The 17,129-nt window shown below is 39.6% G+C and overlaps 3 protein-coding genes across 7 annotated transcripts; 2 read left to right on the forward strand and 1 right to left on the reverse strand.

Annotated features, from left to right (window-relative positions):
* The first annotated feature begins 11 nt into the window (after window positions 1-11).
* On the forward strand, window positions 12-5,187 carry nusap1 (nucleolar and spindle associated protein 1). Of its 2 annotated transcripts, none has more exons than XM_083540498.1 (12): window positions 12-259; window positions 1,006-1,065; window positions 1,255-1,416; window positions 1,499-1,643; window positions 1,776-1,859; window positions 1,932-2,044; window positions 2,597-2,647; window positions 2,738-2,895; window positions 3,472-3,623; window positions 3,726-3,839; window positions 4,052-4,157; window positions 4,838-5,187. In XM_083540498.1, the coding sequence occupies exons 1-12, from the start codon at window positions 185-187 to the stop codon at window positions 4,923-4,925; spliced, it is 1,308 nt and encodes a 435-aa protein (XP_083396624.1). In that variant the 5' UTR covers window positions 12-184; the 3' UTR covers window positions 4,926-5,187. The 2 variants fall into 2 exon arrangements, with proteins under 2 accessions (XP_083396624.1, XP_083396625.1); XM_083540499.1 differs by having other exon boundaries at window positions 41-259; window positions 1,285-1,416.
* ndufaf1 (NADH:ubiquinone oxidoreductase complex assembly factor 1) lies at window positions 5,082-7,224 on the reverse strand. Its single transcript, XM_083540520.1, has 5 exons — window positions 7,062-7,224; window positions 6,362-6,893; window positions 5,917-6,102; window positions 5,707-5,781; window positions 5,082-5,364 (listed from the first exon to the last, which is right to left on the reverse strand). The coding sequence occupies exons 2-5, from the start codon at window positions 6,860-6,862 to the stop codon at window positions 5,224-5,226; spliced, it is 903 nt and encodes a 300-aa protein (XP_083396646.1). The 5' UTR covers window positions 6,863-6,893; window positions 7,062-7,224; the 3' UTR covers window positions 5,082-5,223.
* Window positions 7,225-7,602: 378 nt separating this feature from the next.
* rtf1 (RTF1 homolog, Paf1/RNA polymerase II complex component) lies at window positions 7,603-16,391 on the forward strand. Of its 4 annotated transcripts, none has more exons than XM_083540453.1 (18): window positions 7,603-7,795; window positions 10,026-10,136; window positions 10,234-10,384; window positions 10,503-10,707; window positions 11,660-11,780; window positions 11,909-12,020; window positions 12,135-12,276; window positions 12,574-12,751; window positions 12,951-13,033; window positions 13,182-13,269; window positions 13,413-13,520; window positions 13,873-13,950; window positions 14,055-14,176; window positions 14,262-14,319; window positions 14,420-14,497; window positions 15,050-15,148; window positions 15,290-15,404; window positions 15,877-16,391. In XM_083540453.1, the coding sequence occupies exons 1-18, from the start codon at window positions 7,712-7,714 to the stop codon at window positions 15,981-15,983; spliced, it is 2,040 nt and encodes a 679-aa protein (XP_083396579.1). In that variant the 5' UTR covers window positions 7,603-7,711; the 3' UTR covers window positions 15,984-16,391. The 4 variants fall into 4 exon arrangements, with proteins under 4 accessions (XP_083396579.1, XP_083396580.1, XP_083396577.1 ...); XM_083540454.1 differs by having other exon boundaries at window positions 12,138-12,276; XM_083540451.1 differs by having other exon boundaries at window positions 7,604-7,795; window positions 15,287-15,404.
* Window positions 16,392-17,129: the final 738 nt, after the last annotated feature.

The following is a 17,129-nucleotide window of genomic DNA, read 5'->3' on the forward strand; positions in this document are numbered from 1 at the left end:
AGTGACGTCAGGAGCAAGAGAGCCAATGAGATGGGAGCGTGGCTGTTTTTGAAAATTTCAACAATCCGGCGCGTGCTGGAGAGTCAGTTAGTGTTGAGAGCAACGGTTAACGTTTCTTATAGATCGGTCTCGCTGTTTATTAATAATTTCTTCGTAATTTCATCCGATTATCTTCTGCCGAAGGATGGATTTAGACGCCATGAAATATGCAGAACTGCGGCAGCTCGCCAAGAGCGTCGGTTTGAAAGCCAACGTAAAGGTAAGCCGGTTATTGTACTCGATAAATCTAGCTGTATGTGTGCAGGAAATAAATATCATAATTAGAATGGAGTATGTGCTAGTAATTTAATGCTAACATTGACCCCATAACAATACGTTGGCCACCAGAAATAAACACACTGCTTATGTCTCGTGATGGGAATAGTTCTGGTGAAATGTGTTTGGCTGACCGTCCATAACGAACCCCAGCAGCACAAGTTCTGAGACTGACAGGAGTCACAATAGAAGGATAAAGACAAAAGATTAATAAAATAGGAACTGAATATTTGGTGTTTAGTTTCTTGTGCAAAGCATTTCTCATCTTATTCAGCTTTGAAATAGGATATTTAGATTCATGGGTGACTGTGAAATATTTGGTGCGTGTGTGTGTGTGTGTGTGTGTGTGTATATATATATGTGTGTGTGTGTGTGTGTGTGTGTGTGATATATATATATATATATATATATATATATATATATATATATATATATATATATATATATATATATAATGTATGTGAGAGAGAGAGATAGATTGTGTGTATAATATATTTATTGTGTATATATAGTGTGGTATGAATGTGTGTGTGTGTGTGTGTGTATGTATGTATGTATGTATGTATGTATGTATATGTATATATATATATATATATATATATATATATATATATATATATATATATATATATATATATATATATGAATAAATGAATAAAAAAAAAAATTGTCCTGTGCTTATTTTTTTAGGCTGATAAGCTTCTGAAGGCACTGCGGATTCATTTTAAACAGCAAGAAAGCTCGGAGAACGTAAGTAAAGTTGTCCCAAATGGAAATTTAAAGGAAATTGTGAGTGTCTGTGCTTATCTAGGGATCTCTAAAATGATTGCTGCCTCCCAATTGCACTAGATCAGGTATAAAAAGGATTTATTTCATTTATATGCAACGACTCAATGCAGCATAATGAGTTGTTACCAAGATACAAATGTGCCACCTCAGGGAAACATCATCGCCTCCGATGATGCACAGGTCCCAGAGGAGGCAGCAGCCGAGCCTAAAGCCATGACTGACTCGCTGGTGACCACACGGCGTGGAAAAAAACAGCAGACCAAGAGAAAGCATTCTGGAGATGGGGCTGATCTGAATCCCATACCTTTTCAGGTGAGTGTGACAGGATGTGCAGTGTCACAAAATTCTTAAGCTGTGAAGAAAACCGTAATAAAAAAAAAACGTTTGATTACAGGATGACACCGAGTTGCCCAGAGAGGAGGAAGAAAACGGTGGGAGTAAAAGGAGCTCCAAGAGGAGGAAAGTGTCCTCCCCCAAGGTCACTGAAAACAAACCTGAATCTGCTGAGGATGACGTAGTCATTCAGGAGAGCAAAAAAGGTAGCTATGAAGCAAAAAATAACTAAAAAGAGAAGCTACAGCTGATTTGATGTCACTTGCTGAATGTTTTGTTAATACAAATGTGTTTCTATTTTTTTGCTTATTTATTTATATAATTTTTTAAACACACAGGTATGGTAGCAAAGACCGCAGGAAAAATTCCCCGTCACGAGGGTCTGATGAAAAAGAAATCAGCTCTGAGGCCGACTACACCAAGTAAAGCCACCTTTCATTATTTACAGTTTGTATTGTGAAGTGCGCCATGTTAAAGTTCTTAAAATTCTCTAGACTTCAAGAAACTTCACGAGGCGCATTTTAGCAAGATGGAGTCCATCGATTCCTATGTGCAGAGAAAGAACAAGCAGGTGGAGGGGCTCAGGAACACTGTGAAGGACCTGAAGGTTTATCTCTTTAATTTGTTTTTATTTTGCACAAGCATAAAATATATCCAATAAAAAAAAGTACAATTCATATGCTTTGTCAGAAGAGACAGAAAACCCAAAAGGGCTCATTTAAAGCCTCCACCTACACAATAAAAAAAAATTACAAAAAATTAATTAAAGGAAAAAATAATTTTAATAACAAATATGCAACTGTAAATGACTGCAAATAAATTGTCAAATCCCATGAATAAAAACTTCAAAAACAAATAATAAAGTGCATAACAATAATAATAATAAAAAATTACAAAGCAACATTAAGATGATCCTTTGTACATCTTTTATAACATGTTAAAAAAAAAATTTTTACATCATAAAATTGAAGAGTTACATGACTGTGAACCTGTGAATTTGTTTTAGAATGCATTCAGAAAAACTTAAATATATTAAACATGAAAACACAAATTTGAAAAATATTTCTGAATTGCTGTAGTTCAAGATGTATGACCACATGGTCAGATTATTTTCCTTTATCATACGCTTCTTCCTTAACTAAGTGTGGTGTGATTCCAGGCTCAGTCAGAGACTGGGATCAAGAAATCAGCAGAGACCAAGACTCGTGCCGTAAGTGCAGTTTCTTCACTTTTCGTGGTACACACACTTTAAATAAACGTTTGTGTGTCAAATCCACAATTTCCATGTACTTGCTTGTAGATGCCACCAGTCCACCGAGCCTCACTCTTCAGCCCAGGAATTCAGGAGAAAAAAACGCATAAGCGCAGGGTCACTCAGGCTCCTGCGAGGAAGTCAGTGATGAAAGAAAGCGGCCCTTTCAGGCCATCCATCCTCTCAACCAACAAGATCAACGTCAGGTCAGGAGCATGAGATTAATAGTAGAATTTGACTGTTAATGGATTTTACAGATAATGTTTGCCAGGTTAGATTGCACATGCCGATAAACGATTAATGAACCAATCATTTTCAAAATTTATACTGGATAAAAAAAACAAAAAAAAAACAACTAACAAATATAACTCTCCATGTAAAGTAGTATTGAACTTCATTACAAAAATTAAAACAAAACTACTAAATCGTGAAAATTTGCTGAATGAAATAAATGAGTATATTAATAATACATTTAATTGTATAGATAACAATTATTAACTATAATACTGTATAGTGCTTCTCGTGCTGCACCCAGTCTCGCATGTAAAAATAAATCACGCGGTATCGGTAATTCGCCTCTAGAGGCCGCTCTTGTAATGACTGAGAACCTTCTCAAATGCTCCAGCAAAGAACACAACCTGTAAAAACTGGTGGTATGGATTTTTGCAACAATCAAGTATCGATCGGTGAAACCGACGAATCGGTCGACCTCTAGTTAATACTGGGTACAGAGTTGGTGGTCTAAAGAACGCGTTCACATAGAGATAATTGTTTCTTCTCAGGTTTTCTCAAGCAACACAAGACAACGAGCACAAGCGCTCTCTGATAAAGACCCCGGCCCGGATGTCTCCCGCATTTCCACTCACACCCGTGTCAGGCAGGAAGTCCGAAGTGCGTGTTAACAAGAACGCAACTTCTGTCAACAAAACTCCAGGTCGGAGCAGTGTATACACACACACACACACCATGTAACTTGCTGCTCATGGTGTTTTGACGCAACATCAGAGTAACACGTCTGCATTTTTTTTTTCCTCAGGTTTGACCCCATTCGTCTTCAACAGCACCTCGGACACTCCGGCAACCAACAAGAAGAATACCTTCGATCTGAAAGCCAGCCTCTCTCGCCCTCTCACGTACAAACCCCACAAGGGTGAGGGAGGGTTTTATTTACAAATAGGGGATGCAATGAAACTTCCCAGCCCCTGAATTATGTAAAAAAATAGTTTTGATATGATTATCATTTGATATGACATGTTATTAGGTTTATGAGGGTGCTTCTCTATATGCATTTTATCTTCTATCTATTTCTATATCATTTTTTTCAGATTATTTAAGTTTTTTGTTTTTTTCCCCCATGCTTAGGAAAACTGAAGCCTTTCAGCGGCACACAGGAAAACGCATCACTGAACACCTCGCAAACGCTTCCCTCTCACCAGAAAAACTATAAACAGCATCAGGTGCAGACACGGTGAGTAAGACACCGAAGGGGGGGGCGCACTAATGCGTGGGGAATACAGGTTAGCTGGTGGGGAGCCGTACACGGCAGGGTTTATATTTCTTTCGTTAGTCTTCATATAGAATTTTCTCTATTCAAAATAAAGTACATAGGCTCAAAGCAACCAAAAACAATATCAGTTAAGGTATCTAACACAACTACACTTCTCTCTCTCCTCTCTGTTTTTAAACATGATGCTAATTAATGATTTTGATTTAGAACATATTTTAATAAATTTAGACCTTTTTATAGACATTTTAAAACAAAGTATTTTTACAATTTCCAATGCACACAAGGATTACTGATCAACCGTGTCACTTTCTTTCTTTAAAGCTGAATACTGTAGAACAAATGTTCATTTAATGAAAGTAAATCAAACGTATTTAGACATAAAACACATGGACGATGTGAAATACCCTCTCGCTTTTCTACACAATAATGAGGGTGGAGTACAAGAGGTTTTTTTTTTTTGTTTGTTTTTTTTTTTTAAAAACCCCTTCATTCTAAATGTAATAGAAATATTCTCTTCTAGCAGCTCTTTAAAAGTCAAGCCTTAATTCACCCTTTTTCACCTTGGATTTTTGTCTTGCCCCATCTAAACCTGTCACGCTGTTCTTCTGCTTAATTCTGATTGGATTCATTCTCTATAACAGAGCCGAACGTCGTGTTAAGCAAACAGAGGACCGGAAGCAGAAAAAGGAGAAGATGCTCGGCGCCAGACGCGGACTGGTCATGGCTTAATGTTCCGGTTTTCTTTCTTTTTAAACTTTGTTTAAACTGTACCTTTTCGCACCTTTTATTTTTTTTTTTTCACTTGTCTGTCATTTTTCAGTGTTGAGCAGATTGTGTTTGTATTCCCATGCATTCCCTTGTTTTAAGAAAAAAAATAACAATCCCTTTGTATATAAAGTAGTCCGGATGATTTAATGTTTGAGGAATAACGTTGTTGTTGAGGTGTTAAAGCTCTGGTTTTTATTTACTATTAAATGTGGTTTTTTTATTTCCGTGTGTCAAAAGTTAATGAAATCGAACATCCAAGTTACACTTCCGGGTTCCTCTTATACAGTTCGTAAGCAAACTCCTCGGTGTGAGCGCGTTCGTTACACACCGCGATAAAGTCGATTTCTAACTGGAAAGGTCCGTCTGCTTTATCTCCCAGCGTGAATCCCAGAGAGTTCACCTGAAATACCAAACCAAAGCATGTTACAATTTAGATGTGACATGCACATCTCTAGACAATACAAATATTATAATAAACTGTAAATGAGAGATATCTATCTAGCTATTATTTATATATATATATATATACCTCTTTCATGACTAAACCCATATACTATAGTGCATGAGGACTGGTTGGTCAGTAACAGCAGCTCTGACAATACAGCAAGTGACAGGTTCACATTACTAGATAATAAATGTGTAATCACTTATAGGAAGCTCTTTATTAATGGACAAAGTCCCCTACAGTCAGAGCTAAAGCTTTTATTTGAAGTTTTACAAATGGGAAGAAAATCCATCAGACCTTGTCTAACCAAAGTTCATGCTGGTCATCTTGTATTCTTCCTCGGCTTGAGAGGAAAAATTTTGAAAAGGGGATCTGTCAAAGAAAGAGAAAAATTAAGTATTTAAAGTATATATAGTTATTAGATGTTAAAAATATCCACTGTTAATCCGGTGAGCAGAACCTCTATGGAATTTTGTAGGGTGTGGGATTTATTGACTTGAGGCACACCTTAACATCTTGCCAGTATGGACCCCCTCGGGTGTACAGGAAGTAGCTGTACATGTCATCTCTCTGATGGGAGAAGTAGGTCTCTGCTGAGATGTTCACCATCCATGGCCTGCCGTCTCCACGGATACGCAGATACAGAGTGTTAAAGTTCGACCAATCGTAGTGCTTCTTCCGGTCAAAGGAAGCCTGAAAACACAGTTGCAGTTCAAGAAGAGGGCCATCAAGACTTCTCTAGTTCACTTCCAGCAGCTGGGTTTCCACCATTTTAACTAAAACTAAACAAATTCAACATTTTGATTCTAATTGTGAAAAAAATAATCCAAAACAAAGAAAATCTGAGAAAATACAGAAAAGTCAAATCTGAATTAATACACCTTTTATTGAAGTAGTTTTTAGATCATTTGTGGTGGTTTGGCTCTTCGTGATAAAGGGCCGGGATACTAACCAGAGGCTGTTTGGAGCGCAGGGTGCAGTATCCACTGTAACGCGTCTCTCCATCTCGGGGTGGGGTTGAGCATAGAGAGCCGTACATCATGCAGGTGGAGTTATTCCTCCCCAGCTTCAAATACGCCTCACTCCGGCCGCCGATCTCCCGGTCCGAGGTGACTGTCCACTCACTGAGTAACTCTGGGCCACGGAACTCCCACAGTACACGCGTCTGCTCCAGCATGTGCACCTCTAGGGGCCGACCCTGGGGGCCCACCCAGCGCTCCATGAACTCATCCTTCAGCAGCCCAAAGTGCTTCTTTACACCTTCTACACCTTTTGAGAAATCAAAGCGCATCTTTTGCCAGGGCCATCGCTTGTCAGGAGCCTCGCCTGGTCTGCGGTAGTCCCGCTCATACACGTTCCTGAAGTTCAGGGAGACAGTAACAGGGATGTGAGGCTGAAAAAGATACCTCCGGAAGACACTGGATTTTTTTAGTATCCTTCCTGAAACAGCCATATCCTCTGAGCTCAAAGCATTCAAACGTTTTCTGTAAAGGAGAAAAAAGAATGACTGACAGACTGAGCAGGTGTGCAGTCACTACCTTACATCTAAACAAGGACAGCAGACCAAAAAAGTGCAATTTGGTTTGAAAGAGGCAGATGTAGAGGACATTGCGATATAGAGATGGATCCAGCAAAGCATCATTTTTACTTACACGAAAGAACAGCGATCAGTAAAGACAGTGTTGTTATACTGTTATTATTCACCATCAATTTAAAACAACGACCCAGGAGAAGGATTCATTCTATAAACATCCTGACATTTATGTTTCTGTGAGCTGCCATTACAGTCCGTATAGTAAAATGTCCGTATGGAAACAAAGTTGTGCTGCAAAACGGCCCTGTAAAGTGTGGAGGCTCGAGTGTCATTATAGACATTAAATACATTGAAATTTTATAAAATCTAGTTTAAGCATTATCAATAGCTAAGTGTTGGTATTACAAACAAATTATTTTAATAATTAGCATTGATTGTATTTATGCAGGTAGTGTGGTTTACAAAGGTGTATAACACCAATGAAAATTATTAATAAAATTATTATTATAGTTTCTATTGTTATAGATGCTTTTTAAAAAAATAAATCCTTGGGGAATAATTAATGGAAAATAATGAAGGGATTTAATAATCACAAACCCGTGGTGGTGTGTGTGTGAGAGAAAACAAGCATATACACGTAACGCGCATGCGTGGGTTTTGTTTTTACTAACGCGCATGCGCAGCGGACCTCTCTAGCGCCGCCGTTTGCGATCGTGTCCAATAAGCTCGAAGGCAGACGCCGCGGGTAGCTTAGCATCCAAGCTAACCATGGTGAACGTAAAGAAACGGAAAGGTCGGGTCGTTATTGATTCCGATTCAGAGGACAGCGCGAGTGATGACAATTTGGATCAGGTATCAGACGTGGAGATGTTTCTATTATTTAAGCTTTAACGCAAACGGCACTGAGCGAGCGCGCGCTTAACTTGGGTAACATTAGCACGGCCGTCCATGCTAGTATGTGTTTTTTTTGTTTCTATTAAATCCTACCCGTAATGTGTACGGTCTGCTTCCGGAATCTCTGGCGTCACAACGCTAGCTGCTCTGTGATTAGTTGGGTTCTAGCTATTGTTTGGTAGATTAAACCAATCGTTGTGCAGTAATCGGGAATGTCCGCTAATCAGAATTGAGTGGGCGGGTTTAGTGTGGAAAACAAGTGGGAAAGATATTTGCAGCTAATGCAGATGAAAAGAGCGCTGGCGAGCTGCTCCAAAAGGCCGGGCTATTTTATTAATAAGTCACTCCGACAAAGCATTAACCGTGCACAATAACGAGCTAGTCCATGATTTTATTTGACAACAAATCACAATCCACATGACTAAATTTTATCTGGTGCTTGTAGATATCGGATGTTAGCTTTCTAGCTAGCGTTTATGCTAGCTAGCGGGTTAGGGTTAGTCCTGTTCGCTTGTAAACATCATGCAGATGAACCGCGACACAAGGTTCTCCTGGGATCTGTATTTTTCTGTACTTTAGGAGATGAAAAATAGTATATTTACATTAGGATTTCGGAAAGTGGCAGGTTTTTGTGGGGCGTTTAAAACTGAACGCAGTTTGAAGCTGAAAACCTCATCAAATCACTACCAGATTTTCACTTGTGATTCAGTCTCACTGCTTTCCTCCTCCATCCTGCAGAGAAATAACTTCAGGGGGTCGTGGCATGATTTCTCCAGACCTTTCGTTATCCCGCTCTTTGCTATGTCGGATTCCCCCCCCCCCAAATACCCCAGTGTTGGTTCAGATCGTTTTATTCTGCTGGATGATGATGGTTATGATGGAAGTGCTTAGCTTCCATCATGTGTGTGTGTATGTATATGTGTATGTGTGTGTGTGTGTGTGTGTATATATATATATATATATATATATATATATATATGTCATATATACACACACACATATATATAGTTGTAAAAGGAGGATTATCCGCCAGGTACTAAAAACACATCTCACATGTTCACTCTGGTCATTCAGCTCAGGGTTCAAGCCATGCCCTTGAATCTGGATACCAGTAATGCACAAATCCATCATGCATTGTGGACATGCTCTGTACTCGCTAGTTTCAAGGTGCATAAAATCTCACAAGTTACTGAATATAACTCCTGGAATTCTGGCTGCTTTTATATTTGCTTGTCTGAACCGGGCTAAAATATATCCCTTTTGGTTTGGTTTCGTGCTGTACCTAATTTACCAAAAACGATAGATCCAGAAATCCATTATCTACTGTCCAAATCTCCCAAACAAAACACACACACAGCTTGTCACTATGATGCTTTTGGCCTAAAAAACCGCACAAGTTCTCCTCAAGTCTGACTAACCGGCCTGAAACAACCCGACGTGCTTTATATTTTTATCGTCTGCCATGTTTCCTCATATTTATCTTGCATCACTTTTGATGATAAATGTTTTTAAAAGGTTGGTAGCGTAAAAATATAGGCTGGGAATCTTTTGCTTTGCAAGGGCAGATTTTTAACCTGAAGTGTGAAAAATGGGGTGTTGTTTTGTACTTCTTTATTGTACCAGAACATTTTGGTGCTCCCTCCTTTATCACACTGAGGTTTCATGAGGTCCAGAGCGCCTCTTCAAATCTGTCCCGTCTTCCCAAACCATAGATGATGTAGGAGAAATACTCGCGGTGTCTCTGGGGTAGTAAACTTCAGCGTTACTTTGTTTTCTATTCATCGGCTGTTAAATTTCACACAGAGTGTTTTAGGAAAATGAGACGCTCCATGCAAAGCCATGGATTTCACATAAGCCGTGTTTGGTAAAGTAAAAGTGGATCTGAGGGAATGACGAGGAGGTGAACTCTGTTAAGGTTATTTATCAGCGTCGGCCAATAGGAGACGTTTTTACTAAGGCTTCTGTGATTTAAGTTGGTTCTAATTGTCTTGAAAATGAAGAAGAAACTCTGGCTGAGGCGATGTTATATAAAATATTTTTGCGGTTTTCAGCGCACCTTAACTCCGTGATCTGGCACATTTTTCTGGCATTTGTGGTTTACTTTTTTAGAGTGACTTCTACAAGAAAGGGACACATATTTAAAGAAAAAAATCACAGTGACTCATTTCTTTGTCAAAACCTTTTGAAGGAGTTGCTGAGTTTGGCCAAGAGGAAGCGTGTGGACTCTGAAGAACCGGAGGAGCCTGTAGGCAAACCCGCAGCGTCTACAGACTCCGAGACGTCCGACAGCGATGATGAGGTACATCACAACATCCTCGTTCCACGAATCAGCCTGCAGGTTGTCTCGAGGCAGTTTTGTTAAAAAATATATATATTTATAATGTGTGTGTGTGTAGTGGACTGTTGGAGGCACCAAAGCCAAGAAAAAGGCAAAGCCTGGTAAAGGGGCAGACAAGAAGAACCCTACAAAGAAGAAAGTGAGCAAGGCTGCTTCCTCAGGGAGCTCGGATGGAGACAGCTCCGCAGAGAGCTCTGCCCCAGAGGAGGGTAAGTGGGTAATTTTTAAAGAAATCTCAAAGCTTTTGTCATGTCTCCGAATTAGAATTTCGTTGTTGGAGGAAGCCGATTTGTTCACACAGTGTCTATGTCGCTAATAATCACACAGGCGAAGTATCCGACTCCGAGAGCAACAGCTCCTCTTCGAGCTCGGATTCAGACTCGTCCTCGGAGGATGAAGTGTTCCGGGACGGGTACGGAGACGATCTGATGGGAGACGAAGAGGACCGGGCAAGGCTGGAGCAGATGACTGAGAAAGAGAGAGAGCAAGAGCTTTTCAACCGTATTGAAAAGAGAGAGGTGCTAAAACGCAGGTAAGGAAACACACACACACTATATATATATATATATATATATATATATATATATATATATATATATATATATATATATATATATATATATATATGTATATGTATATATATGTATATATATGTATATATATATATATATATATATATATATATATATATATATATATATATATATATAGACACACACACACACCGTAATTTCCGGACTATTAAGCGCACCCATATATAAGCCGCACCCACTGATTTTGACAAAGATTTTTATTTTGAACATAAATACGCCGCACCTGTCTAATGTGAAACTAATGAACTTTACACAGGCTTTAATGAAAGACAGTGTCTGTACACGGCTTGTATCTAAACAGTAGCCTACCGAGAAAGTCATTGTTCACTGTCTTCCTCCTTCCTTTCACAACTATTTCTCTCGGGAGGTGAAGCTTTTCTCCTGATGTCGTGCAGCTCAGAACACAGGCGAAGTGCGTTTTTTCCAGTGTGACGAATGATTCGCATTTCCTGTAGACAGTCCGAGTGAGCGGCAGGTCAGACGTCAGAGGAACATCATCCATATTTATGATGTGGTGCGGCCCGATTCAGTGGGAGCGCGATTTAATATAAAGAATTGAATTGGTTTACCTGATCCCGTTCGGCAATTTCATTGGTCTAATGTTATGGGGCTCAGTTTTTTGGCTTGAAGCTCGTAAAACCAGGAAAAACCCTGGAAAAATCCATATATTAGCCGCTCCATTGTTTAAGCCGCGGGGTATAAAACGTGGGGGAAAAAGTAGTGGCTTATAGTCCGGAAAATATGGTACATAAAAATGTCCACGCTTCAACAATACTACACTTTTATCATATTATTTAGTAAACTAGTGTGCAGATTTGGACGTGACCGCTGGTTCTGAGCCTTTCATCCAGATAAATTTGTGACCCAGAACCACTCTTTTGCTAAACTTAGGTTCGAAATCAAACAGAAACTAAAGACCGAAAAGAAAAAAGTCAAAGAGGAAAAGAAAAAGAAGAAGCAAGAAGAAGAGCAGGAGAAGAAAAAGCATTCTCAGGTTACAGACACTCAGGTGGTGAGTGGATCTGTTTCTCGACTCCTTCTCATGGAAATCTGACCATCTTACCTTTCAAGAAGGTTTCTTTTTTAAAAAGAAAAAAAATTAATTATCGTTGTTTTACCTGTCTGCCGATCTTCATGTAGGTGATGTCCCATAATAAAGAGAGGCGGTCAAAAAGAGACGAGAAGCTGGATAAGAAGTCACAGGCCATGGAGGAGCTGAAAGCCGAGCGAGAGAAGAAGAAGAACAGAACAGGTTTGTGTTTTTTTTTCTGCTGAATATTCACAACGATGTGTCTTGCAGTCTGTCAGAACCAACATGAGGTTAGTACACTGTGCATATTTAAAAATTCAACCTTTACCCCCTCAGCAGAGCTCCTGACCAAGCGGCAGCCGCTGAAGGCCAGCGACGTGTACTCCGACGACGAGGAGGAGGAAGAGGAAGACGACGATAAGTCCTCAGTAAAGAGCGACCGCAGCTCAAGGTTGTCATCCTCCGATGAAGAAGAGGAGTAAGTATGGCCTAAGAGGAAAAAGTCTACACACCCTTATGAAATTGCAGGTTTCTAAAATGTATCAGGGTTTTGTAGGTTTTCTTTTGTATTTAAATTGTGCCCAATTGTTGAATATTTATTTTCGATGCCTCGATTTTTCACATTTAAGATGCAACAAGTTTGTTCTAATTTGTCTTTTATATTAAAAAAAACCCTGCGATTTAAAAAAAGTTTGTGGACACTTTATATCCATTGTAATGTGTGTTATACACAAGTTATGAGTGGCTCCTTTTAATTCCATCTCCTCTCCCTCAGGAAAGAGGCGACGCCACCTAAGTCTCAGCCGGTGTCATTGCCAGAGGAACTGAACCGCATCCGTCTGTCACGTCACAAACTGGAGCGTTGGTGTCACATGCCCTTCTTCGCTAAAACGGTCACCGGGTGCTACGTACGCATCGGCATTGGCAACTGCAGCAGTAAACCCGTCTACCGGGTACGAGCGACTTCCTGTTTCGGATAAAGATTATACATTTAATAAAAAATTTTTATTAAAGTTATGTAAAAAATTTAAAATATCGAACGGTTTTAGAACGAATTGAATAGAAATAATTGTTTATATTATTCTATACGTTTCGGTAGATGTTTTCTAAGTAGTACGTTCTATAGCTGAGGTGTTTGCATGCTGTTTCTAGGTGGCTGAGATTGTAGACGTGGTAGAAACAGCAAAGGTCTACCAGCTCGGCTCGACGCGAACAAACAAAGGGCTGCAATTACGGTAAGCCGTTAATCAGACACATATTAGATACAGTTGAGTAGTGAGTTACATCTTGCATGTGACGGAAATAAAGGGCTTATAAAATATAAGTGTACAGTCATTTTAAATTGGAATTAAATGCACGTGCAATGGTGTGTTTGTCCAAAAGACACGGCAACGACACCCGAGTGTTCCGGCTCGAGTTTGTGTCCAATCAGGAATTCACAGAGAGCGAGTTCATGAAATGGAAGGAAGCGGTGAGTGAGGTTTACTCATATGTTTAGTTTTTGTCCCGTTTGTGATGCTGTTGTCATAGTTTCAGCTCTCAAAGCGTCTCAGATTTTACTGAACGAAGGGCGTAGTGGAAGGTGTAATAGGCAAACACGCGTTACATTTGCAGATGCACGTCGCAGGAATGCAGATTCCTACTCTGGATGAAATCGCTAAAAAAGAGCAGTCCATCAAAGAAGCTGTGAACTACAAATTCAACGACAAAGACATTGAGGATGTGAGTCACGGCTTTATGTCTCCCTTCTTTCTCTCTCTCACTCTCTCTCCCCCCACCCCATCCAATAACAAAGGTATTATTGAATGGTGACTAAGTTTAATTAATTTTTATTTTATTTAAAGTACTCTATAGAGCTTGTATGATATGAATTAAGAGAGATTTCCAGTTCCCTGATTGTTCAATTTATCAGTATTTTATTAAAATAACCTGGATTGTGTGGTGTTGTTGGAGTGTGTAAAGTATAATCTTAAATCCCACCTTCCTCAAGTTCAGTATTGCCATTGTACTAAATAATTTAACAAATTATCAAAATAACTGCTTTGAAGAATAATGTTTTGTGCATCATTAACAGATAGTGAAGGAGAAGGACCGGTTCCGAAAGGCGCCGCCGAACTACGCCATGAAGAAAACGCAACTCCTCAAAGAAAAGGTGATGGTCGCTGAAGATTAACAGTTTATATCATGCTTAACCTGAGCTGGAGGTGTAAAACGTGTGTGTGTGTGTGTGTGTGTGTGTGTGTGTGTGTGTTTTAGGCAATGGCAGAGGACACCGGCGATGGCGATAAGGTGAAGCTGTTGCAGGATCAGCTGAACGAGTTGGAGGAAAGAGCTGAAGCATTAGACAGACAGAGAACTAAAAACATCTCTGCCATCAGGTAAATGCGCACGCGCGCGCGCACACACACACACACACACAGTCTAGGTGCGTCTAAGTAACACCATTTTTTTTACGCTTCTTAGTTACATCAACCAGAGGAATCGCAGCTGGAACATCGTGGAGTCTGAGAAAGCATTAGTGGTACGTCCAGGTTTTTGTTTTGCACACTGTGTGAGCGTTTGGTCACGGAAATGTCCAGGAATGTCACCCTTGTTCTCCTTTATTTTATTTTTCCCCCCAGGCTGAAGGTCAGAACTCCAAAAACCAGCAGATGGACCCTTTTACCAGAAGGCAGTGCAAACCCACTATGGTGTCCAATGTAAGAACTTTTTCAATTTTTCTTTTTTATCGTTTTCTTTTGGCACATACACAAAAACACTTTATACTCCATTTAAAAAAAACTAATTTACTACTTTCAAAACAGGGGGCACTACTAACATTTGTATAATGCTTGATTAAATGGTGTAATTACTGCGCAATTCAAAAATGTTATGATTACAGTTTATGGGGAAAAATAGCTACAAACAATAAAGGTGGGAGGAAAAAAATAAAGCCTAATGCTGCAAGAAAAAAACCTAACAATGAATCAACCACAATCACCTTTTATGTTAAAATAAATGTTTTACCAAATCTGTGACGTCCCACATTAACATTAATATCTGCTATATTTTTTTTACAGCAGTTGAATTTAGTGGCTTTTTTATTACAGAGCAATAAATGATGCTAGAAATTTTGAACAGTCAACAAGCTTCATAACTGTTTTTCTTTCTGCTGATTCATGATTTTCAAGTTCAAGTAGGCTTTGTCATTTCAACCATATACAGTTCAGTACACACTGAATTTATTCATTTATTTATTTTGAAACCTCCAGGCCAGAGACCCTTCTGTCCACGCTGCTATTCTCGCCCACCTTAATCAGAAATACGGTTCGGGCTCAGGACAGGACAACTCACAGCAGGTCAACAAACAGGTAGGCTGAGAAAGAATTCCACCTGAGCACCCAGTCATAATTCACTAATGATGTCATGCATCTTATAGGTTTTTACACAGTGAACACTGGATCCATAACATCCTAACCTTTATCAACACCATGTGTGTGTGTTTAAAGCAGGGTACGTTGAACCCAAGAGACAAAGATGTCACAAAACCTAACAGCGACCTCTCAGAGGACCTGTTTAAAGTCCACGACTTTGATGTCAAAATTGACCTGCAGGTCCCCAGTGCTGGTGAGTGTTTTAAAAGATGCACAGATGCTGCCTTCTTGTTTTCAACAAGATAAAACATACTGTTTTATCCAACATTACTTATGCTAAAGTTTGTGGACACCTGACCACAAGATTGATTTTTGAACATCCCATTCCACATTTAGTCCCCATTTGCTGGAACCCCCACTCTTCTGGAAAGATCTTCCACTAGATTCTGCAAGTGTGCTTGCAGAGATATGTGTGAGATTCATTCAGTCATAATGGTGTTAGTAAAGTCCGGTATTAATGTGAGGAGGTCTGGGGTTTAGTCTGGCTTGGATAACAATCTGATTGGCTCTTAGATTTTATGATGCAATACGAAGTGTCATTTGATCAGTAATCAGATTTCAGTTTGTTTTTCTGCTCTTTTTCTTTGCCTTAAAACTAGATTGCATTTATTTTTTTAAACCCAGATATGTTCTCAGTTGTGTATGTGTTTGAATGTGTACTGCAGAGACAAAGTCTTTGTCAGTGAGCTCCAACTCGCTGCCGGTGAAAGACGGAGCCCCTCGACGCTCCCTGAACCTGGAGGACTACAAAAAGAGACGAGGCCTCATCTGAAGCTTCCAGCTTCCCCCATCAAACCCCTGCATGTGTTAGTGGACTGCACCAGGGAGCCCAAGGCACTCTCTCACTCGCCCTCTCACTCGCCCTCTCACTCGCCCTCTCACTCGCCCTCTCTCTCGCCCTCTCTCTCTCGCCCTCTCTCTCTCGCCCTCTCTCTCTCGCCCTCTCTCTCTCGCCCTCTCTCTCTCAATCTTTGTCCCCTGTGTGTGTGTATCAGGCAGGGAGAGAGAATGAGAGTCTTAGATTAAATGAGATCTTGTACACATGTAAACCTGTGTGTGTGTGTGTGTGTGTGTGTGTGAGTGAGTGAATGAGCGAGTGTGCATGACTAGAGCAAGACATCCATCCGACATGAGACTTCAAACTACTTGCGCAGTTTGTGTGCGCAAGTCTTCGGGGGGGGGGGGGGGGGAATTAAATATGTAAATCCTGTGAAATGTGGCGGCTTTTTGTTTTTGTTTTGTTTTTCACTCATAGCCGTACTTTATAGGAGAGAAACTGTCCACTGGTTAATTTATACACAATTACCTGATGTTCTGTATCTCTACTATTATACTTTTTTTGTTGTTGTTAAATCTCTCCTCCAACACATGACAATGCTATTTAAATGTAGAACATGAATACTTGGGGGATTTTTATAAACTGTATTTGTTCCCCCTGAAGCTTTTTAATCCGTGTGCTTGTTTGCGTCATGTGTGTCAGGCACACTTTTTGGATTCAACCCTGGTGTCTTATTGAAAAGAAAAATAAGAGACTATTAATGACGTCACTCCTGTACTGGACAAAATCACTTCAGTTGTACGTAATACTTTTTATTACATTGTTTTTGTTCCCCCTCTTGTACTTTGGCGATCTTTGTTCCAGCTCGATTATGTGACTATTATTGGTTTTTCAATGATGTCTTCTGGTCAGTTCTCGTATTCATGTGGCATGCTTTGTAAATAAGATTTGGCCATTTCAGATGAGTGCGGCAACAATAAAGAAGCACTGTTTCGTACTGATTGTTTACGTGTGGTTTATTTCTCTCAATTCTTTTAAATTAAAACTGATTTTGAAGTCAATTAGTATTCTTGATTTGTATGGACTCTTTCTATAGGATATTTAATATTTTTTAACAGTTAATCTAAATATATTGTAGTG

The sequence above is a fragment of the Silurus aristotelis genome, assembly GCF_946808225.1.
Source record: "Silurus aristotelis genome assembly, chromosome: 4".
Classification (NCBI taxonomy): Eukaryota; Metazoa; Chordata; class Actinopteri; order Siluriformes; family Siluridae; genus Silurus; species Silurus aristotelis.